Source organism: Stegostoma tigrinum, chromosome 35, assembly GCF_030684315.1.
Source record: "Stegostoma tigrinum isolate sSteTig4 chromosome 35, sSteTig4.hap1, whole genome shotgun sequence".
Lineage (NCBI taxonomy): Eukaryota > Metazoa > Chordata > Chondrichthyes > Orectolobiformes > Stegostomatidae > Stegostoma > Stegostoma tigrinum.
The window spans coordinates 19,910,542-19,935,347 of record NC_081388.1 but is presented as its reverse complement, the minus strand read 5'-3'; the positions used below and the strand labels follow the sequence as shown (position 1 = coordinate 19,935,347).

General features: G+C 44.1%; 1 protein-coding gene across 5 annotated transcripts in view; it reads right to left on the bottom strand.

Moving 5' to 3' along the window:
* LOC125447599 (noelin-2-like) overlaps positions 1-24,806 on the bottom strand; it is a 318,146-nt gene that overhangs the window by 104,823 nt on the left and 188,517 nt on the right. The window contains exons 1-2 of one of the 5 annotated variants that reach the window (XM_059639946.1): positions 17,743-17,845; positions 1,727-2,436 (exon numbers count right to left, since the gene is read on the bottom strand). The exons of 2 other annotated variants lie outside the window; for them this stretch is intronic. Coding sequence is in view for 1 of the 3 variants with exons in the window: in XM_048522144.2 (XP_048378101.1) it covers positions 17,743-17,880 (138 nt within the window). In the remaining 2 variants the exon portion in view is untranslated. Of the gene's footprint in view, positions 1-1,726; positions 2,437-17,742; positions 18,347-24,806 lie in introns of those variants that run through there. 2 more of the 5 variants (XM_059639945.1, XM_048522144.2) reach the window with 2 other exon arrangements.

Sequence of the window (24,806 nt, the reverse complement as noted above, 5' to 3'; positions counted from 1 at the left end):
ATAGAACACAGAACATTACAGCACAGTACAGGCCCTTCGGCCCTCGATGTTGTGCCGACCTGTCAGACCGATCTCAAGCCCATCTAACCTACACTATTCCATGTACGTCCATATGCTTATCCAATGACGACTTAAATGTACCTAAAGTTGGCAAATCTACTACCGTCGCAGGCAAAGCGTTCCATTCCCTTACTACTCTCTGAGTAAAGAAACTACCTCTGACATCTGTCCTATATCTTTCACCCCTCAATTTAAAGCTATGCCCCCTCGTGCTCGCCGTCACCATCCTAGGAAAAAGGCTCTCCCTATCCACCCTATCTAACCCTCTGATTATTTTATATGTTTCAATTAAGTCACCTCTCAACCTTCTTCTCTCTAATGAAAACAGCCACAAGTCCCTCAGCCTTTCCTTGTAAGACCTTCCCTCCATACCAGGCAACATCCCAGTAAATCTCCTCTGCACCCTTTCCAAAGCTTCCACATCCTTCTTATAATGCGGTGACCAGAACTGTACACAATACTCCAAGTGCGGCCGCACCAGAGTTTTGTACAGCTTCACCATAACCTCTTGGTTCCGGAACTCGATCCCTCTATTCATAAAAGCTAAAACACTGTATGCCTTCTTAACAGCCCTGTCAACCTGGGTGGCAACTTTCAAGGATCTGTGTACATGGACACCAAGATCTCTCTGCTCATCTACACCACTAAGAATCTTACCATTAGCCCTGTACTTTGCCTTCCGGTTACTCCTACCAAAGTGCATCACCTCACACTTGTCTGCATTAAGGTCCATTTCCCACCTCTCAGCCCAGCTCTGCAGCTTATCTATGTCTCTCTGCAACCTACAGCATCCTTCGTCACTAACCACAACTCCACCAACCTTAGTGTTGTCTGCAAATTTACTAACCCATCCTTCTACGCCCTCATCCAGGTCATTTATAAAAATGACAAACAGCAGTGGACCCAACACCGACCCTTGCGGTACACCACTAGTAACTGGTCTCCAGGATGAACATTTCCCATCAACTACCACCCTCTGTCTTCTTTCAGCAAGCCAATTTCCGATCCAACCTGCTATATCTCCCACAATTCCATTCCTCCGCATTTTGTACAATAGCCTATTGTGGGGAACCTTATCGAACGCTTTGCTGAAATCCATATACACCACATCAACCGGTTTACTCTCATCTACCTGTTTGGTCACCTTCTCAAAGAACTCAATAAGTGAGGCACGACCTTCCCTTCACAAAACAGTGCTGACTATCCCTAATCAATTTATTCTTTTCTAGAAGATTATAAATCCTATCCCTTATAACCTTTTCCAACACTTTACCAACAACTGAAGTAAGGCTCACTGGTCTATAATTACCAGGGTTGCCTCTACTCCTCTTCTTGAACAGGGGAACCACATTTGCTATCCTCCAGTCATCTGGCACTATTCCTGTAGACAATGACGAGTTAAAGATCAATGTCAAAGGCTTGGCAATCTCCTCCCTGGCTTCCCAGAGGATCCGAGGATAAATCCCATCCGGCCCAGGAGACTTATCTATCTTCACCCTCTGAAGGATTTCTAATACCTCTTCCTTGTGAACCTCAATCCCACCTAGTCTAGTAGCCTGTATCTCAGTATTCTCCTCGACAACATTGTCGTTTTCTAGAGTGAATACTGTTGAAAAATATTCATTTAGCGTTTCCCCTATCTCATCTGACTCCACGCACAACTTACCACTACTATCCTTGATTGGGCCTAATCTTACTTTCATCATTCTTCATTCTTTTGTTCCTAGTAGCCTGTATCTCAGTATTCTCCTCGACAACATTGTCGTTTTCTAGAGTGAATACTGTTGAAAAATATTCATTTAGCGTTTCCCCTATCTCATCTGACTCCACGCACAACTTACCACTACTATCCTTGATTGGGCCTAATCTTACTTTCATCATTCTTCATTCTTTTGTTCCTTATCTTACTTTCGTCATTCTTTTACTCCTTAGTAGTCATAGTCCATTGAGCATGACCTGAGATGGTGGTCTCCGATTTTCAAGATGCAAGTCTGGATGAGCGAGTGGCAAGCTGAAGTTGCTCTAGCTTTCAGTTGGGAATTGTCACCATCTCGTTTCCTCATGGCAATTGGGAAAATAGGAAACAGCACATCCTTTAGGTGAGTTTGGATAAAAATGGCAACGGAAATGGATGCAAAAAGACCTCTTGCGACTCAATAGTGAGATTCTCATCTCACTGTTCTATGCTTGGTTGAAGAATTGGTTGTTTTTCTCTGGTAGCAAGAATCACATTCCCCTATTTCCCCAACTGGATTACCAATTAACTCCATGGGTCTCAGGGCTGGGAAACTTCCACCCAGCGTGCTGTGATGGTCTGGAATGCACATCTGGAAGGAAATTGGATATCCACATGAAAACGAAACAAGAAGTGCAGGGCTATGGGGAAAGAAAGGAAGATAATTAGGCAGCTATGTCAAAGAAGTGGGACAATGAGTGCCAGGATCACAATACTGCTGGCTGACTGTCAGGTGCATCTCTAGACTTATTATTGCACCCTGTGGCACTTAGCTCTGAGAAAGAGTTATACTCAACATTTTAACCAATCTTATCCCTGTCTGGATGTTATTAGCCCAGTTCTGGACTTCTTGCAATCTCTGCTTGTCCTGCTAATTTGCATATATTTGCTGCTTCCCACTGGTCTCTCAACAGTTTAGAATTGCACTTCTCTGTATATCATATGGGAGAAGAGATAGGTGATGATAAACTGTGCAGTATCAGTTTACATATAAGGACATAAACAAGTGTATTAACTTGTTTAGTTTGTCACGAAGGAAATTCTCATGATAGACATGCGTTAATATCACAAAATAAGATCAATTATGGAGACAGCCAATGTTCCATTCAATACACTCACTTGTTAATCAGTCAGTGAAATTCTGTTTACCGCAGTGAAAACGTGAGAAAATCATTTTGAACTACATGGAAGACAATGACAGGGTGTCATAGGGACGTTATGATTAGAATACATTTATTAACCTGTCTAACTCAGTTCCTGGTTAATACGAAGCCATTGCTCTTGCCAATTAGTCCGAATAGGCTCGACAGCACCAAGGAAACAGCACAGCAGAACTGCCTGCAGTATGTACTGACACTCAGAGGATTTCTTAACAGGGATAAACTCACTTAATATGTCAGTTAGCAGAAGGTGCTTGTAGATGTCCATTTGCTATGCGATTTCAGCTGTTTATGCCTGGTTCATTTGACACATAGTCAGAACAGAATGGCTAAGATTTGAACGCTTGTTTGCTGCTCACCATTGCTTTAATTTTTTTTGAGACTTTATTTTCAGCAGTGATTTTTCTAAAGCTTTTTCTTTATCCATTTCCTCTAGCCAACTTGAAACTCAACTCACGCAGAGATCTGATTCATTAGTTGATGATCAACCCCACTCACCTCAACACCGCTCCGCAGTGGCCATCCCTCAAGAGAGAACCTAAAGTAAATGTGCAGGAGGCCATTCAGCCCACTGAACAAGGGACAGCTCATTGCAAGAGCTCTCCAGTCAGCTACACATGCACCCCTCCACTGCTCTTTCCATATGGCCCTGCAATATTTTCCTGCTCAGTGGTGTGTTGTAGTAATGCCACTGGAGGTTTGGGGAATATAAATTCACTTCATAAATCTGGAATTGAAATCTAGTCTCAGTGATGGTGCCCATGACAACTATAACCAATTGTTGTAATACCCCAATCTGGTTCACTCGTGTCCTTTCGGGAGAGAAATCTAATGTCCTTACCCAGGCTGGCCTACATGTGACTTCAGATCCACAGCAATGGTGTTGGCTATGAACTTCTGAAGTGGCTCTGAAATGGCTTAGTGAGGCGCTCTGCTCAAGGTCAGTTAGAGATGGGCAGCAAATGAGTGACACCCACAACCCATGAAAGAGTAAAGGAAAACAGCAAGTTACAAATCACTGAATGAAAACAATGTCGTCCACTCCACAAATCAGCTTAATTCTGTGTCCTCTGGTGACAAAACCTCGTGCCTGCTGAAACAATAAATCCTTCACAGTTTGGTCAAAGATTCTCAATGTTCATCACCTCTGATAAAACCTCCCCAAAACTTCATCACACCAGTTGCATTCTTCCTTTCCTTGGTCACAGTGGGCTTTGGATAAACAAATGGTCAAAAATGAGTGTTTGTTGACCCATTCAGCCATGTATGATATTCCAATTAAACTCAATGCTAAGCCTGTCCTCGCTATTTTCCAAAGTGGGTCAAAATAGAACTCAGCAACAGGAAACTGGCCTTTTTACCCCCATTCATGCCAGCTATAACGTCACGTTGCCTCAAGATCAGCCAAATTATTACGGAGCGTAGACAAACTTGACATCTTCCGCCTCTGTCCCAATCAGATATGCCTGAACTTCCCAACAAAGTTGCTTAAAGCAAGACTGCTGGAAATTGAATAACTGACGCGGATGGAAATATTCAGCAGGTCTGGGGATCAAGGTTAATGATAACCTTGCTGAAGAATCACAGACATCTTATCGCACAGAAAGAGGCTGTTCAGTCCATCATGTCTGCTCAAACAAACATAATTACCTAACTCCAATCTCGGACTTTACCCCACAACCCCTCCCCATACTGTTGCACATTATTTTTATTCAAAAAACAATCATCCAATGCCCCTCTTGAATGTTTCAACTGAACTTGCTTCCAGCAATGCCCGGGCAGTACATTTCAGATCCTAACTACTCACTGTGCAGAAAGACTGTGCAGTTTTGGTCTCCTAGGCTGAGGAAGGACATTTTTGCTATTGAGGGAGTCCAGTGCAGGTTCACCAGAACAATTCCCAGGACAGCATGACTGACGTATGAGGAAAGACTGGATTGACTGGGCTTGTACTCACTGGAATTTAGAAGAATGGGGGTGGGGGATCTCATAGAACTGCATAAAATCCTGATGGGACTGGACAGGCTAGATGTGGGAGGAAAGTTCCTGATGTTGGGGAAGTCCAGAACTAGGATTTACAATCTAAGAATAAGGTAAACCATTCAGGTCTGAGATAAGGAAGAATTTCTTCACTCAGAGAGTTGTGAAACTGTGGAACTCTCTCCCACAGAAAGCTGTTGGGGCCAAGTCATTAGATAGATTCAAGGGGGAGCTGGATGTGGCCCTTGTGTGTAAAGGGATTAAGGGTTATGGAGAGAAAATGGGAGTGGGATACTGAATCTGTATAATCAGCCGTGATCATATTCAATGGTGGTGCAGTCTCAAAGGGCTGAATGGCCTACTTCTGCACCTATTTCCCATATTTGTATGTTTTTGTCTCTCATATCACACATCCGCCATTGTGGTATACTGCATCCGCTGTACCCGTTGTAGCTACCTCTACATTGTGGAAACCAAGCGGAGGCTTGGGGACCGCTTTGCAGAACATCTATGCACGGTTCGCAATAAACAACTGCACCTCCCAGTCGCAAACCATTTTAACTCCCCCTCCCATTCCTCACACGACATGTCCATCATGGGCCTCCTGCAGTGCCACAATGATGCCACCCGAAGGTTGCAGGAACAGCAACTCATATTCCACTTGGGAACCCTGCAGCCCAATAGTATCAATGTGGACTTCACAAGCCTCAAAATCTCCCCTCCCCTACCTCATCCCAAAACCAGTCCAGCTCATCCCCACCTCCCTAACCTGTTCTTCCTCTCACCAATCCCCTCCTCCCACCTCAAGCCGCACCTCCATTTCCTACCTACTAACCTCATCCTGCCCCCTTGACCTGTCCACCCTCCCCGGACTGACCTATCCCCTCCCTACCTCCCCACCTATACTCTCCTCTACACCAATCTTCTCCTCTATCCATCTTCGGTCCGCCTCCCCCTCTCTCCCTATTTATTTCAGAATCCTCTCCCCATCCCCCTTTTCTGATGAAGGCTCTAGGCCCGAAACGTCAGCTTTTGTGTTCCTAAGATGCTGCTTGGCCTGCTGTGTTCATCCAGCTTCACACTTTGTACACAATGTTTGACTCTTGCTGACAGTCTGCTGTGAGGTCATCATTGTTTAAATTTGTTACTCTGTTTCCTAAAACTATGACCTCTTGTTGTAGGTTGCCCCACATGAGGAAGTGAACAAGAATTTAACAGATCCGTTGGCTGAAGGTCCTTGAGTACCTGAATCTTCAACTCTCCTACCTACTTCCTCCCATATCCTCAGAGCCTTCTCTCCCCCATCAATCGCACAGAATCCCAGGCTGTTTGGCCTTTTCTCGTGGTTGCCTGCATGCCCCAAGTTTGGATGCATCTTCCTGCCCTGTTGCCAGGCACACAGGCAAAGACTGACTCAACACTTCCCTGATAATTACAGGAGACATAAAGAATGACCTGACACCAGCTTTGTTCGCCTGAGCCAGAAGGTGTAAGGCTTGGGGGATATTATCCAGGCTAATGCTTAATTGCCAGGTGGCTGCACAGGCAGGGGTGCTAGTCAAATGGGTTCCTTAATCTTGGATGGTGTCAAGCTTCTTGGGTTTGGCTGGAGCTGTGCTCACCCAGGCAATGGGCTGTACTCCATCCCATTACTTCTGCCTTGTGGGAAGTTGGAGTATAAGTTTGGTGGACATTAATAAACCCATGGAAAGTCTCGGATGTAGCTGCCACTGACATCATCGTTGAAAGAACGTTGCCTGAGCAGATTGTTGGGCTATCCATCTTTCTCACTGCGTGGAGGAGTTGAATCATCTGGCACAATCACTGGCAAACAAACAGTGATGTGTCCACACAGCATTTTGTCAGCTGTCCAGCATTTTGGCACATCCTGTCTCTCTTATTGATTGCCTACCTTATTGACCTGAAAAAACAAAATTCCACAAAGAAAAACTTCTCAGTGAGAGAAAGCTGTCAATTCTGAGCAAGTGAGGTTCCACACATCAAAGGCTGTCTGTCTGACTGTTGAGCCGTGGAAAGTTCCAATACGCCCTGCTTTCTGATAAATCAGGAAGGGGGAAAGAAGACAACAGAACAAGAAACAAAACAACTGACTGAAAGAATTCAGCCTGCCGACCAGCTAATCAATGAGAGGTCAGAAGTATCCAAGGTGGTTGAGGATTAAACAAGCAGATCAGAATTGTCCTAATTCTGTAGCTATTGATTGCAAAGTATGACTGGTGAATAATAAGTAGCTCACAAAAATATCTGCAGAAGAGACTTACAAAAAAGTATGTTTTGGACCCAAAGTTATTTTATTGATTGCAATGTGAACTGTGACTCGTGGGAAGCATTTTTCCTCTTTGAGCCTACAGCCTGAGATTTTACATCCCACTCAGGAGACCCACATTATGGTGAAGTGTTGTTCAATGAAGAGACTTTGGGGTGTAGGTTCATTGTTCCTTGAAAGTGGAGTTGCAGTTAGTCAGGATGATGAAGAAAGGGGTTGGTATGCTTGCCTTTATTGGTCAGAGCATTGAGTATAGGAGCTGGGAGGTCATTTTGCAGCTGGACAGGCCATTGGGATTAGGTCATTTTTGGAATACACTACCCAATTCTGGTCTCCTTGCTACAGGAAAGCTGTGGTTAAACTTGAAAGGGATCAGAAAGGATTGACAAGGATGTTGCCGAGGTTGGAGGGTTTGAGCTATAGGGAGAGGCTGAATAGGCTGGGGCTATTTTCCCTGGCGCATCAGAGGCTGAGGGGTGACTTTATAGAGGTTTATAAAATCATGAGGGACATGGATAAGGTAAATAGGCAAGGTCTATTCCCCAGGGTGGGGAGTCCAAAACCAGAGAGCGTAGGTTTAAGGTGAGAGGGAAAAAAATATAAAAGGGAAATTTTTTTCCCACAGAGGGTGGTGTGGGTATGGAATGAACTGCCAGAGGAAATGGTGGTGGTTGGTACTATTACAACATTTAAGAGGCATCTGGATGGGTACATGAATAGGAAGGGTTAAGAGAGATATGGGCCAAATGCTGGAAAATTGAACGAGAATAATTTAGGATATCTGGTTGGCATGGTCGGATGGAAGGGTCTATTTTCATGTCGTACAACTCTGTGACTCCATATGAAAAGTTTCGCTTGCAATTATAGTGAAAACACCAATAGGGTATTCCAAGGAGGTTCTTGCTAATATTTGTACACAGTCATGACCTCGGAAGTGAACTGTCTCAACATTAATGTTGTCTGGGAGTGTTACAAGTTGTCTCTTGTGTTTACTACAGAAATTACTCAAAACAAAACACTTGCATCAAGAGAGATATTTGTCGTTCTTGCTCCGTGTGTGTGTTTCTTGCTCTCCTGTTACAATGAAAGCAGGAAATTCTCCCTGTTTTGCACTTAACCAACGTCATCTATAACAATTCCATACATTCCAAGATGCCGTTTGAGTCTCGCTGTGGCCAAAATGGCTACAGCATTCACTGACTCAGGTCCAAATAAATCCATTGATTGAGAAGCACTTTCAGACATCTTGAAGGATATGTGAAGGCTGTACATAAACCTGAGTTTTGTTTTCAATAATGAAATGTGAGGCTGGATGAACACAGCAGGCCCAGCAGCATCTCAGGCTCGTTAATAACCCCTTGGCCTCAAAAGCTGCTCACACCAATGAGGATGAAATCAGAAAATCATCATGAGAGGAAAAATAATGTAGATGATCATTTCACAGAATCTCAGAATTTTTACGCTTCAGCAAGAGGCCATTCAGCTCATTGCACCTGTTGCAATTCTGTGTCTTAATGCCAAACTTCTGCCTTTTCTCCACATCCCTCCCCATCATTTAGAGTCATACAATCATACAGCAGGGAAACAGACCCTTCAGTCCAGCCAGTCCATGTCAACCATGTTCCCAAACTAAACTAGTCCCACTTGCCTGCACTTGCCCAATACCCCTCCAAACATGTCCTATTCATGAACTTATCCAAATGTCTTTTCAAAGTTGTAACTGTACTCGCATCCACCACTTCCTCTGGAAATTTAATCCACAAAAGAACCACTCTCTGAGTAAAAAAGTTTCCCCTTGTATCTTTTTTTAAATCTTTCTCCTTTCACCTTAAAAATATGCCACCTAGTCTTGAAGTTCCCCAGCACAGGGAAAAGACCCTTGTCATTCACATTATCTGTACCCTTCATGATTTTAAAAGCGTCTCTAAGGTCACTTCTCAATCTCCTATGCTCCAGTGAAAAATGTCCCAGCCTATCCAGCCTCTCACTATAACTCAATCTCTCATTCTCGGCAACATCCTGGTAAATCTTTTCTGATCCCTCTCCAGCTTAGAACATAGAACGTTACAGCACAGTACAGGCCCTTCGGCCCTCACTTGATAATATCCTTCCCGTAATGGGGTGACCAGAACAGGACACAGTATTCCAGAAGTGGCCTTGCCAGTGTCTTGCACAACCTCCACATAATGTCCTAACTCCTGTGCTCAAAGGACTGAGTAATGAAGGCAAGCGCATTCCAGGAAAGGCCTCACCTATAAGTCCATTAGACAATCCTTCAGATTGCTTCAACTGAATCTGCCACCACCACATTTCCAGGCCTTTCACAGCTGAACTACCCACGTTACCCTTGCTTCATTTGCACATCATTTCGAAACTTGTATTGTGCGTTTCCAGAGCATCACGGGGTAGGCATGTTGGAGCCTGTTTGGTTTGTGGACCTGATCAGAGAATAAGTGAAACTGGTCTGACTCAGGCAAAAACTTTCTAATGAGATAACGAGGTGTAGAGCTGGATGAACATAGCAGGCCAAGCAGCATCAAAGGACCAGGAAAGCTGACGTTTCCGGTCTAGACCCTTCTTCAGAAAAAAAAATCTTAACTTTCTAGTGGTGACAGCGGTAAGGTCACTGTGCCAGTAATGCAGAGAATCAGACTAATCCTCTGGGAGATTCCAAGATAATAAAATGTGAGGCTGGATGAACACAGCAGGCCAAGCAGCATCTCAGGAGCACTTTATTATCTTGGAATCTCCAGCATCTGCAGTTCCCATTATCTCTAATCCTCTGGGAGACTGGGTTTAAATGCTGGCTAGTGGAATTCAACTTCTGTTCAAAAAAATCTGGCCTTGAAAGCTAGTGCCAGTAATGATGACTCCAAAACCATCATGAATTCTTGTAACAAACCCTCCTGAATGCGACATAATCAGGAAAGCTAATGGAACACCAGCCTTCATATCTAGAGGACTGGAGTACAAGGATACAGACATTACACTACAGGTATACAAAACCCTGTTTCGACCCCCACCTGGACTACTTTAAGCAGATCTGAGCACAACATCTCAGGAGGGATATATTGGCCTTGATGGGAGTGTAATACATGTTCACAAGAATGATATCTGGACTAGGAGGTTAGGTCATGAGGAGACACTGTATAAATTAGGCTGTGTTCTTTAGAATTTGGAAGGATTGGGATTCCAGAAATAGGGGGCATACTCTGAATATCAGGACTAAACCATTCAGGAGAGATAATAGGATGCACTTCTACACACAAGAGGTGGTAGATTTTCGGAACTCTCTTCCACAAAATGGCAGTGGATGCTGAACAAGTTGTTAATTTTAAATCTGAGACAGATACATTTTTGTTAAGCAAAGGTATTTTGCTTGGCATGGTGGTACAGTGTTTAGCAGTGCTACCTCACGGCATCACAGACCCGGGTTCAATTCCAGCCTAGTGTGCGTGCAGTTTGCATATTCTCTCAGTGCCTTTGCAAGGGATACCTTTGGATTCTCTGGTTTCCTCCCACAGTCCAAAGATGTGCAGGTTTGGTGGATTGGCCGTGCTAAATTGGCTGTAGTGTCCAGGGATGTACAAGCTAGATGGATTAGCCTTGGAAAATGCAGGGTTACAGGGGTAGGGGTGTGGTCTGTGTGGGATGTCCTTCGGAGGGCAGTGTGGACTCGAGGGGCCAAATGGCCTGCTTCCACACTACGGATTCCATGATTCATTGTTTTAAGGGATATGAGCCAAAGGTAGGTGTATCGAGTAAGGCCACAGATTAGCTAGGATTCATTAAGTGGTGGAGCAGCCTTGAGGGGCTGAATGTCCTACTCCTGTTTCTATGTTGCTATGAAATTTATCGTACTTACCCGTTTTGGCCCAGATGTGACTCCTGACCTATGGTGATTCTGAAATGCTTTAATATGCCGCTCAGTTTAAGGGTAGTTAGGGGGTGGACAACAAATACCTTGTAGTGATACCCATAGCCCCTGAAAAAATAAATTTAATTCAGTGGTTTTGAAGTAGATTTTCGCCAGCAGTGGCCTTGTAAACAAAGCCATCACCTGGCATGTTACTGGGTTACAGGGATCCAGGGATTCCAGGTCTGATCCTCGCTCAGGGCTGCATTTGCCAATGTATAGAAGATCATTAATTGAGGAGCTACACCAGGGCAGAAGTGGTTCCAACTCCTCTCTGTTGGCTAATTTAAGACGAAGCTGGGTAAACACATGAGAGCGAGAGGAATAGAAGTATATGAGGATAGGATGAGATGAGGAGGCATGTGGTGAAACATAAACACCAGCTGGTACCAGTTGGCTCCAGTGGGCTGTTAAATTCGATGTAATTCTCCTAATAATAAGGGCAGCTGTGCTCAATGTCTCTGGTCAAGGTATTGCCATAGAAACAGCAGTTCGTCATGTTGTCCTGGCTAATATTTATCTCTCAATTAACACCTGAAAAAGAATATCTAAACATCATCAACACATTGCTGTTTTGTGGAAGCTTGCTGTGTACAAATTGCCCACCATGCTTGCAGCTTCATAGCAATGACTGCATATCAGAAGAACCTCATCTGGGGTAACCTGATTTGGGATGTCCCGAAAAGCTAATGGAAGTGCAAGTGGCACTTGCTCGGATGTGGAGACAGTTGGATGATTGAGTATGACAGGGTTCGTGCTAAACTGTGATAAAAATTGTGACTGAATTGCCTCCTGACACTTCCAGCTGAGGATAGACTTGATTTGCAAGTTGGGAGGCGAGAGGAGAAGTCTGAAGAAAGTAGGACTTAGGAGCAGGAATAGGCCATCTGGCCCTTCAAGCTTATTCAACAAGATCACGGCTGATGTGGTTATGGTCTCAGCTGCTTGTATGCAGCCCACCACCACCATCCCCACTTACCCCCACCCCCGATAAGCCATGACTCACTTGTCTGTCCATGCTCAAGCTGACTCGGCATTGAAGATCATAGAATCAAATCAATACAGTATGGAAAGATGTCATTAAGCCCACTGAGCCTGCAATGACCATCCAAAGACTATTCCACCTTGACCCAGGCCTTGCCCTATCCCTACAACCCCGCACCTATCATGGTTAGTTCACCTCACCTAAACATCCCTGGACACTATGCACTATGCAATTTTGCACAGCCAATCTACCTAACCTGCACATATTTGTACTGGAGGAGAAAACCAGAGAGCCCAGAGGAAACCCACACAGACATAGAGAGAATGTGCAAACTCCACACGGACAGTCGCCCGAGGGTGGGATTGACCACGGGTTCCTGGTGAAGCAAGACAGCAACGATAATTGTGAACCACTGTGCTACCATGCTGTGAATATATTCATTATGAAAAGCAAACATTAATTTGTCAGAGTTATTGCAGCAGGGTAAAATACCAGAGCATTAATCAGCTCCCTGAACCATATGGGATGATGTCTAGGTACCCGTAGTGGTCATTTTTTTAAAGAAAAAGAGACATTATATACAACCTCTGAACATCACTTACGATAATGCATTTCAGCAGCAAGTCACGCTGTCATAAATTAGACATTTACTGGAGACATTACTGCTGCGATACCTGATTACATGATGTCTTGGATATTTCCACATGGCTGATGTGATGAAGAGCTTCGATGATGTTCATCCAAGCTTAGCAGAGTGAAGACATTGATAGAAAGACCGAGATAATTGGTGGACTTGGAAGAAAAACCTGTCGGCTTCATATTGAAGAAGCTTCTCCAAGAGCCCAGGGGGAGGTACTGGAGATGCCCAACGAGGGGCTGGAAGTAGGTGGGGTGGGGCGGGGCGGGGGATGGGGTGTATGTTTTGCTCTCATCTGCCTCATTGGTATCCAAGGCGTACTCTGTACCTTGTCCAAGTGAACGGGGCAACAATCTAGCTGCTTCAAACAGGAGTGTGGCCACTCTGTGATGGAAATGGGTGACTCCAACTGGTCATGCAAGCCCAATGACAATTCTGGGAAGAAAAGGGCACAGATCTTGCCCCGGGCAGACAGTGTCACGCTGTGCCAGGATGCCAGCCACCTAATTTACCATCGTCAAAGCAACTACACAAAAAATGCCATCCACTAAACCTTTTCCTGTTTCTGTTTTATTCTCTCAGGACTTGGAAACCGCTGACTTGGAAGGGAGAGGCTACACAGGCTGGGGCTATTTTCTATGGAACATCGGAGGCTAAGGGGTGACCTTATAGAGGTTTATAAAATAACGAGGGCTATGGATAGGGTGAATAGGCAAGGACTTTTCCCAAGGCTAGAGGAGTCCAAGGCTAGAGACCATAGTTTTAACGTGACGGGGAAAGATTTAAAAGGGACATAAGGGGCAACTTTTTCATGTAGAGGGTGGTGCATGTATGGAATGAGCTGCCAGAGGAAGTGGTGGAGGCTGGTACAATTACAACATCTAAAACTATCTGGATGGGTACAAGATTTGGAAAGGTTTAGACGGATATGGACCAGGTGCTGGCAAATGGGCCTAGATTTATTTAGGATTTCTGGTCAGCATGGGCGAGTTATACCAAAGGCTCTGTTTCCATTCTGTATATCTCTATGACTCAGTGTCACATTCCTGTAACGGTTGTAGTACACTAGGCCATCCAGAAGCAATTTGCAGTGGTATAAAGAACGACATTCTGAGGGGGAGCCGGGAGAAGGGTTGGGAGACAAGGAAACCATAAGGTAGAACTAGATTTTGAAGAGATAGCAAAAGTAGCAAGCTGAAGGGACATTGAGAGATACGGATCCTGAATGAGCTCATAGCTAATTGAATAATTCTCAACTTCACTTTCTCGTCCATTTTACATGACCCTGGAAGAGGAGAGAGCCAAGTTTGCAAATGGTCTATCGCATTGGGATGAGACTGTAGAGAAAGGGATGTAAACCATGGAGGGTGTAATAATGACAAAGAATTTCAAATGTGCTGCTTTCAGAAGATGCAGTTAATGGAGATTGGCGAACACCAGACCAAAAGTTAATTCAAACATTTTCAGGACAGGATCTCGATGGAGATCTCTGGCATCTTTCTCTGCCCCAAACACCCCTCCTTCCCATTTCCATTGGGCACAATGTTGAACATGGGGCAGGCTAGCTTCAGTGAAGGTGACAGACAAGAAGAAGATGGGAATTGGCATTCCAAGCAGGAAGTGGGAGAGAGACATGCTAATATTGTAATGGTGGCCAAACCCATCTTGGCTATGGATACTTAGTTGGATCTGAAGGTCACTCGAGGTTCACCGGGATGCAGCAGTCACAAATCCTATTGCAAGCTGACACATTGTGAGATGGGATCAGATGCTCAGGTGCAAGAGGTTCTAGCAAGAGAACAGCACTGGCTCCCAACTTATCTGTGAAGGTTTGTGTACAGTCGGACTGCATATTGGTGATTGAGGAGGTGGGAATGGGCACCATAAGTAGTGCAAGTTGACTGAATGAAGCAAACAGCCAAGAGGTAACACATGGGCAAGCAACAGATGGGGTATGATAGACAGACAAAGGGGAAGGAATGACAGACCAGCATTCCAGTTGCCAATCATCCTCTACTGTATTTACTATAAGTGCATGAGTGATAGATAGAGTGGGAAGCAAATTGGGCTTGAACACAATTAGCTCCAGCTCACACAAACCAAATGCCAATGGCAAGTACAACCATATGCCAGCAAGAAGACAGTTGAGGGTGGCAAGGAGATCATTAGCAAGAGAAATGATTATTACATAAGGAAAGATAAATGGTATTAATTTGTAACATGGATGAGTGATATCTATTATATAGTAAACTTGCTTTAACACATAGTTGGATTAATTAAATGTTTTCCAGCCATCCCGAAGCCAGGAATCAATCCAACTCCCAGTTTCTTGAATGATAGAAAGATCAATTCATATTTAGATTTTGCTTTATCATATTGTCAAAGCACAGGAAACGCTTCTCTGTGGTTTAATTATGCAAGATTCATTCAGGTTTGTTATTGTCTTTGATTTACAACCGACTGTGTTAAGTGTGCAGAATGTTCCTCTCGACACAGGGCACCCCTGCCTCGGGCTTGTCATATCCAGACAGCACAATGCAACTGTTTGGCAACAGCATTTACTATCTCATTGTGGCTCTTTGAATAAGGGGAGATATTGGAGAGTGGGAAAGGGAAGATCAGACAGAGAGAAAGAAACGGAGAGAAAAATAAACCGAGAGAGAGAAGAAGAAACAGAGAAAGATGGAAAAATGAGAGGCATGGAGAAAGGCAGAAAAATGATACAGAAAACAAGAGAAAGAGATTGGGAGAAAGTGAAACAGAGAAAGGGAGAGTCAAAGAGAGAAAAATGTTTGTATGAAAGACAACGCCAGAAAGAGGGAAAGGCAATATTGAAGAGATTGACACTGAGAAGGCAGCACAGGCATATGTCAAAAAAACAAATCTTGGAGAAGGTACTACTTAGCCTTAGACTGAAAGGCTTTTCTAAAAAAAACTCATCATATGATAAATCACAAGAATTCACTATTTTATATCTTCAAAATAATGTCATTTGGGTAAGGTATCTATGCCTCTGAAGCCACCCTTGCAGTCAGTGAGATTACAAATACTTGGCATAAAACTGCACATTCATGAGGCTGAGATTTGAATGGCAAAATCAAAACAATATCCCTCCTTTCTAAACATAATACTCTCAAACATCATTCCTGTAAATATTTACTCAGCTTCATTGTTACCTCTAAGACTTTAAGAACTTCTGCAGTTTTGCTGTCAGGATTTTTCAATCTTTATTTTTGGAACAAATCCAGTTTCTCACATCTCAACCCTATCCTTCCATTCTAAACTCTACAGTTTCACATTTAGGAGCTGATCCTTTCTTCACTGGTACATCTTACCTCTGAAAGCAGAATCATTTAACTGAACAGATTTTTTTTAAAAAAAGCTTATAAATTCTAATGCGTCAAGTGGAATGAGAAGAAAATATTAAGAGACAGAGAGGCAGCATTCAATACTGGGAGTGACAAAAAGCGAACATTAAATACTAGGGGGGAGAGAGAGAGAGAGAATACTATATACTGGGCATGTCTGGGAGAGAGAGAGAATAAAGGCCCTATATTCTGGGGAAGAGAGAAAATAGAGAGAACACTGTGTACTGGGAGAGAGTGAGAGAGAAAGTTACATATTGAGAGAGAGAGAGCATTATATACAGGGAGTGACAGTGAGAGCAAACACTATGTACTGGGAGAGATGGAGAGAGAGAAAGAGAAAAGCATTACATACTGGGAGAGAGGGAGAGAGACAGAGAGAGAATGAGAGAGAGAGAACATTCATACTGGGACAGAGAGAGTGAGAGAGCGAACATTACACACTGGGAGACGGGGGAGAGTAAACATTGTATACCAGTAGAGAGAGAGAGGGGGGAAACCGTATATTACTTACTGGGGGCAGTGGAGGTTGGGGGCGCAGAGAGAGAGAGAACATTACAGACTGGGGGAGAGAGAGAGAGACAGAGAGAGGGTATATTACATATTGGGACAGAGACAAAAGGTCACACACTGGACACAGGGAATATATTATCTACTGGAAGAGAGAGAGACAGGGAAACAGTATATTTAATACTCGGAGAGAGAGCGAAAAAACATTACATAAACACACAGAGAGGGGGTAAATATTGGAAACAAGAAAACAATATTGAGGGAAGAGAAACGCTGAGGGGAATCTCATAATATGAATAACATAAGGAACAAGATAAAACTTTGAGGGGGGAGATTGAGAAATACTGGAGCAAAACAATAAAAAAGTAAAAAGAGGAAACATAAGAGGGCGGGGATTGGAAATGATGAAGGGAACGGAAGAAAGGGAAAGCTGTAGATGGATAAACCCTGCAAAGAACGATACAAAAAGAAACGAGAGAAACTAAATTTAAAAAAAACTGCGGATGCAGGAAATGAGAAACAAAAACACAAATTGCTGGAAAAGCTCAGCATCCCTGGCAGCGTTTGTGGCGAGAAATCAGAGTTACCGTTTCGGGTCCAGTCACCCTTCCTCAGAACTGCCGAAAAGCGGGGTAAAAGCCGCTTAAAAAAATTGTCATCGATCAGTTCCGGTGGGACACTCGAAAGCAGATGCAAACAGGACATCGCCCAGTTTATAACAACACCTTACAGCTCCCTGAAGCATTCTGTTTTAAAGTTAGCCTACGTGGAGTTTGAAAGCCCTGCCACTCTCAACCTCCAAGAAACAGATAAAAAACAAAAACAAAACCCCAGGGAATTTGCAAACATAATGAATTCCACTTCTTATATACTGATGGTGCAGCAACTTCCAGACTGGAAACAAAAATCTTCCTTGCCAGCTTAGAATAAATATCCTGAACCCAATCTCCGTTGGAAATATTGTACGGCGCGCTAAGGAGGAACATTTAAGAGTCCTCTCACAATCAAAACGCAAAATAAGCTACGGTTATTCCCTGGCGATGGGCTTTGAAAGTCTTTTTTTTGGGGGGGGGGGAAACGTAGAGCAAACATAAGGTGCACACTCACTATTTTTTGGGTGTTCCTTGATGAACTGAGTTTGGTGCCGTTCAGTCCCACCAGGGTGGGTAAAGTCTGCGACATCCAGTTCGTTACCATAGCCATCGTGCTGAGAACAGCTCCGATTTTCAGCAGAGGCACACTCATGATGAACTCTCCTTCATTCCAGCCCTTCCGCTTTTGCTACTGGACTCTATCGCTCAGACACAGACGCGCGCACACACGCTCACACAACACAGCAACACTCGCCAGTGTGGCCCCCGTCTCTCTTTGCGAGTATCTGCGTCTGGCTCTGTGTGTGTTTGTGTAGAGTGGAGACGAGCAGATCCGTCACATCAATCGCAAACCCTTCGGATTTCCTTTCTCCCTGTCTAAACAAAACCAGCCCTCAAAACCACACCACACATCTCTCTCTCTCTCTCTCTCACACACACACACCCACACAGATAGACAGACCCTGACGTCAGCTTCAGCAAAGTAGGGAGAGAGAGAGGGATGAGTTCTGCTGGGGAAGGAGGATGTATTTAACGCTTTAAATTCTGGGCAACACCTGCACTCAGACACAAACACACACACAGACAGACACACACACACAGCTACACAGGCACACAGACACAGCTACACGCAGACATACACACACAGAGAGACACACACACTGCTGGGGAGATTCCCCGTGTTATGAATTAAGTCAGAAGCATAGTATGTATGAAAAGCCATCTGGAATATTTGTTACTGCACCTTATTAATTAGCAGCAGGGCGAATCAAGTTACGTTTTGATGTGGTTCACACAGGCTTAATTACTCCCGATCAACCTCTTCTGACATGTTATGGCAGCTCCAGGGGCCAATGGGAATTATTTATTTTTAATTTATTTATTTTGTGGAGTGTAGGGATCACTGGCTGGCCCAGCATTAATTGTTCATCCCCAGCTGCCTTTGTGAAAGTGGTGCTCAGCTGTTTCTTGAACAGCTGCAGTCCACCTTCTGTGGGTTGACCAACAATGCCCTTAGGGAAGGAATTCCAGGGTTTTGACTCAGTGACACTGAAGAAGCAACGATGTATTTCCAAGTCAGGATGGTGAGTGGCTTGGAGGGGAACTTGCAGGGGGTGGTGTTCCCATGTGTCTGCTGCCCTTGTCCTTCCAAATGGAAGTGGTTGTGGGTTTGGAAGGTGCTGCCTGAGGATCTTTGGTGAATTTCTGAAGATAGTACACACTGCTGCTACTGAGCGTCGGTGGTAGAGGGAGTGGATGCTTGCGGATGTGGTGCCAATCAGTGTGCAGCTTTGGACGGGATGGGCTTGAACCCCATTGAGGCACAATGAAACTGTCCCAATCTCTGGAACCCAAGAACCCCCATGACTGGGCAGCTGGAGGATGTTTAGTGCTGATCTGAATGAGGTGTCTAAATCAAGGAATCTTTGGCATTGGCAAAATCTTCTTTGGAGCAATTGTCAGCAAATGCTTCTTCATACAAGGGGGAGTGGGAATCTGAAGGTCCCTGACTGCCAGAGTCAGCTGAAAATTAAGGAGAGAGGTCAGCCATTTTCTAAGTGAACAGCAGAACTGGCTCAAAGGGCCGAATGGCCTCATCTTCTGGCTTTTGGCTTACAGTTCAATCAGTAAGTCCTAGTTGCTGTGGTAAAATGGCCCTATGCATGTCTAGAGGTACAGATAGTGATGGTTGAGGCTAAAATGTTTGTTTTGGTCACATAAATATCCCCCAATCTTACTGCCGTTAACATGTGTTGGCTCAGAGGCAAGGGCTTTACTGACTGCATCACCAGGCCTTCTTGTGGTCTTACATCCTCTAAGTTGCAGCAATGGGTTTTATAGCTCATTCTTGTCCCCTCCTGCACACTCACACTGTGGCTCAGCTTGACAGAGACAATTGGCTCTCTAAAAATGTCAAGGTCAGTCAACGATTCCAAATTTGTGGATGTGGCTAAGTTTGAAGGTGAATCCCAAATTATTGTGGGTGACACGGGCAGGCTAATGACAGATACTATCTAATATTGAGAAAGTTTAAACTTGAGTTCAGGAAAGATTTACAAGGATGTTGCCAGACTTGGAGAGTTTGAGCTATAGGGAGAGGCTGAATAGGCTGGGGCTATTTTCCCTGGAGCATCAGAGACTGAGGGATGACTTTATAAAAGTTTATAAAATCATGAGGGGCATGAATAGGGCGAATAGGCAAGGTTCTTTTCCCTGGGGTGGGGGAGTCCAGAGCTAGAAGGGATAGGTTTAAGGTGAGAGGTATAAAGATTTAAAAGGGACTTAAGGGGCAACATTTTCACACAGAAGGTGGTGTGTGTATGGAATGAGCAGCCAGAGGAAGTGGTAGGGGCTGGTACAATTACAGTATTTAAAAGGCACCTGGATGGGTACATGAATAGGAAGGATAAGAGGGATATGAGACAAGTACTGACAAATTGGACTAGATTAATTTAGGATTTCTGGTCAACGTGGATGAGTTGGACCAAAGAGTCTGTTTCCATGTGGTAGATCTCTATGACTCTAAATATGAGGTGATGCATTTCATCAGAAAGGAAAGAGAAGGTAGAGATAATGTGAAGTGTACAGGGACAGAGGGACCTGAAGTTCAATTACATGATTCTTTGGAGATGGCAAGATATAAATGGCCCTGAGCTCTATTAAATATTGGTATTGATACAAAAGCAGGGAGAGGATGCTGCATGTTTCTGAAGCTGTGATTAGACCACAGCTACAGTGTTCTGTGAGAAGGCCCTTGTTAGTATAGAGATTTAAGTGAATGGTTCCAGGGATGAGGGAATTTAACCACCAGGCTGGGTACAGAAGCTAAAATTGTTCTCCTTGGAGCAAGGGAGATTTCATCCAGAGGCGCAAGATTATAGGAACATAGGAATTAGGAGCAGGAGCAGGCAATCTAGCCTTTTCAGCCTGCTCCGCAATTTAACGTGATTATGACCGGCTTAGACTGTTCCAATTGACTAATAAAGACTTGGAGACACGGATTCACTGTTTTGGGCCGGAAATTCAGGCCAAGTGTGAGAAAGCTTCTGCTTTTACGCAGTGAGTGGTAAAGACCTGGAATTTGCTATCCATGAGGACTGTAGAAGTGGAGATGATGGATGATTAGAAAAGGAAATTGGGTGGTTTTTGGTATAAAATGAAGCTGCCGGACTGCAAGGATGAGGCAAGGGAATGGGACTGACTGGATTGCTCAGACAACTGACATGGATTCAATGGGGCAATGTACTTTTCAATGTACACTCAACACTCACACAGAGCTAGCAGCAAATTAGGCAGTCACATGGTGTACACACATACACACACACACACACACACACACACACACACACACACACAAACACTTGCACACGCACACACACATGCACACGCACACGCGCACATAACCCTCTCTGTTGCCCACAGCAATATATATAGTGTTGCCAATGTTGGTATAGTGGTAATGTCATTGCATTGCGTAATTTCGCAATTAATCTGCAAATAGGAAATTAAATTCAGTCAGTAAATTAAAATCCAGAGCTGAAAGCCAATCTCACTGATAGTGACCATGAAGCTATCATTGACTGTCACAACAGCCCATATAAATTCACTAATGCCCTTTAGAGAAGGAAATCTGCCATCCTTACATGGCCTGGCCTACTTGCAACACAAGATCACAGCATCTTGGTTAACTGAGTTTAACTTTGATTTATTGTTGTCACATGTATCACGATACAATGGAAAATGGTTTTTTTTGGATGCTATATAGACAGATCATACCATACAAAGTGTATCAAGGTAGCAGAAGAGAGTGCAGAATACAGTGTTATGGCCACAGAGAAGGCACAGAGAGAGAGAGATCAGAATTAATATTTCAGTGGTCTGTTCAAAAGTCTGTTAACAGCAGGGAAGAAGCTGTTCTTAAATCTGTTTGTACCTGTATTCAAACTTTTATATCTTCAGCCCATCAGAAGAGGGTGGAAGAGGCTATAACCGGGGTGTGAGGGGTCTGTGATTATGTTGGTTGCTTTCCCAAGGCAGTGGGAACTATAGATGGAGTCCAATGGATGGAAGACTGGTTTGTGTGATGGGCTGGGCTGTGTTCATTACTCTCTGCAGTTTCTTGCGGTCTTGAGAAAAGCAGTTACCATACCAAGCTGTGATGCATCCAGACGGGATGCTTTTTACTGTGCACCTAGAAAAAAATTGGTAAGAGTTTTTTTTATAGATATGCAAAAATTCCTTAGCCACCTGAGGAATTAGAGATGTTGGTGTGTTTTCTTGACTGTTTTGTTGACATGGGCGGACCAGAACAGACTGTTTGTGATCATCACTCCCAGGACCTTGACTCTCTGGACAATCTCCAGCTCAGCACCATTGAGGCAGAGAGGGGTGTGCCTTCCACTCTGCTTCCTGAAGAAGGATGTTGTGAAACTTGAAAGTGTTCAGAAAAGATCGACAAGGATACTTTCAGGTTGTCACGTGAATCACGATACAGTGGAAAGTGTTTTTTTTGGATGCTATATAGACAGATCATACCATACAAAGTGTATCAAGGTAGCAGAAGAGAGTGCAGAATACAGTGGAGGGGCTGAATGGGCTGGGGCTATTTTGCCTGGAGTGTTGGAGGCTGAGGGATGACCTTATAGAAGTTTATAAAATCATGAGGGGCATGGATAGAGTAAATAGACAAGCTCTTTTCCCCGGGGTAGGGGAGTCTAAAACCAGAGGGGCATAGGTTTAAGGTGAGAGGGGAAAGAGTGAAAAGGGACCAGAGGGGCAACTTTTTCATGCAGAGGGTGGTGCTTGTATGGAATGAGCTGCCAGAGGAAGTGGTAGAGGCTGGTACAGTTACAACATTGTATGGGTATATGGATAGAAAGGGGTTAGAGAGATACAGGCCAAATGCTGCAGAATAGGACTAGATTTATACAGGATATTTGGTCGGCATGGACAAGTTGGAGGGAAGAGTCTGTTTCTGTGTTGTATATCTCTATGACTCTATGTCAATGACCAGCTCCGTTCCTTTGCTGACGTTGGTGGAAAGATTATTGATGGCACTAAGCACTCAATCCCTTTCCTGTATTCTGTCTTAATTACCTTCTTAAATAGCCTGGAAAACAACCCAGGTCAAGGGCAGATAGGGATGGTTAAAAATACCAGCCTCGTTAATGATGCTCACATCCCCACTAATGAACAGAAAAATAGATTCCATTGGCAATGCAATTGAATCTACTTTTTGAACAAGTGATTTCCCTTATCCAAACACTGCAACATGACCAAGCTCTGATCTAATACCTGTTTTTTAAAAAAATATTTACAGTGAGATGAATAACATCAGGGGAAGATCAAGGGAGCTCCAGAGTAGAGAAAGATTTAAGAATAAGTAATGTTCAAATAAAACCGACTGCTGTCGTGTTCCTGCAGTTTTGATGCAGTGCAAAACATCAAATAAATACTACTGAGAACGTCATCAGTATAAGGAGCATGCAGCTAACATTTTCACGCAGATGTATGTTGTTTTGCAAGGCACAGCAAGTTACGGAATTAAATACGGCCATGAGCAAACCCTGTTGAATTCACTGATTCTCACACCCCATCGGTAATGCCAAGTTTCAGGCAGATGAAGCTCAATTATTAATTGCCTGACACCTGTGGTGCACAATATTTCACTGCAAACAGCGTACGTCACAGAGTGCCATGGACGCTGATTGAGGGATATGTCTAGATACATGGAAGTAAACATTCACAGGCAGTCCTGTACATGGAACAGTAATGGAGGACATCCTCTGAAGTCTGCTACAGTGAGGCTCCAGCTCTGTGTGATTTGACATGTCTCGGAATGTAGTTCCTCAATCACTAGCTATTCCGAGAATAAAGGTCTAATTAACTTTCACTCCAAATATTCTCTCTGCAGTTTCCAACTCTGTCTTCTCTTTTCCCCCAGTTTGTGTTTTTCCTTCCCTCCTTCCTCAAGTTTGTGCTGCACCCTCCCTTGAATTTCTGAACCTATCTCTCAGCTTGTATTCTCCACCTCTCCAATTCGCATCGTTCTTACTTCCACTTTTTCCTTCTCAGTGTTTGTGTCTCTACCTTCCCAGTTTCTCTCTGCTCCTCTCCCAGTTTGTTCTCTCTCTCTCTCCTCCTCCTCTGTTTTGTTGCTCTTTCTGTCTCCCTCCCGCTGTTCTTTTCTCAGCAATTGCAGGGTCTCCCAGTGATTTTCATTGACCCGTGACACCATCCTCTTGGCCTGTAAGGATATGATGAGCTCTGAACAGGAATCAACTAACCTGGCATGGGGTACATGCCTGTGTGTGTGTACATACATACACACACACCATTTCTACAGAGGCACAGCAGTATTAAGGAGATCAATCACAGATTGCAGAGGAACTCATAGGATCAGAACGAGGCAGCCATTCAGTCCATCAAGTCCACACTGACCTGCTGAACAGCATCCCAAATAGACCCAATTCTCTAACCTATCACTGTAATCCACATATCCCATGGCTTATCCATCTAGCCTGCACATCCTTGGACACTATGGGCCATGCCACCTAACCTGCACATCTTTCGACTGTGGGAGGAAACTGGAGCCCCCAGAAGGAAGCCACTTGGACACAATGTGCAAACTCCACAAAGACAGTTGCCCAAAGGTAGAATTGAATACGGGTCCCTGGCACTGTGAGGCAGCAGTGATAACCACTCTGACATCATGCTGCCCCTAAGAGGTCAGCCTACATCAAGGGGTTTTGGAGCTGATCTATATATAAGCACATTCTTGATACGTACACAGAATGCCAGTAACCTGCTTTTATATTCCATCTGGAACTTGGTAAAACATCTCAAATCACTTCATATTAGCGCCATCAAAAAAAAAATTGACACAAAGCCAAAAGAGAGATTAGCACAGGTGACCAAAAGCCGCCCAGAGCGGTAGGTTTTAAGGTGGGTTTGAGAGATCAAGACACACATTTAGGGAATTAATTGCAGAGCTGAGATCATAGGCAACTGTAGCAAATGTCTGCCAGATGTGGCACAATTACAATTGGGGATGCTTAAGAGACCAGAATTTGAAGTGTA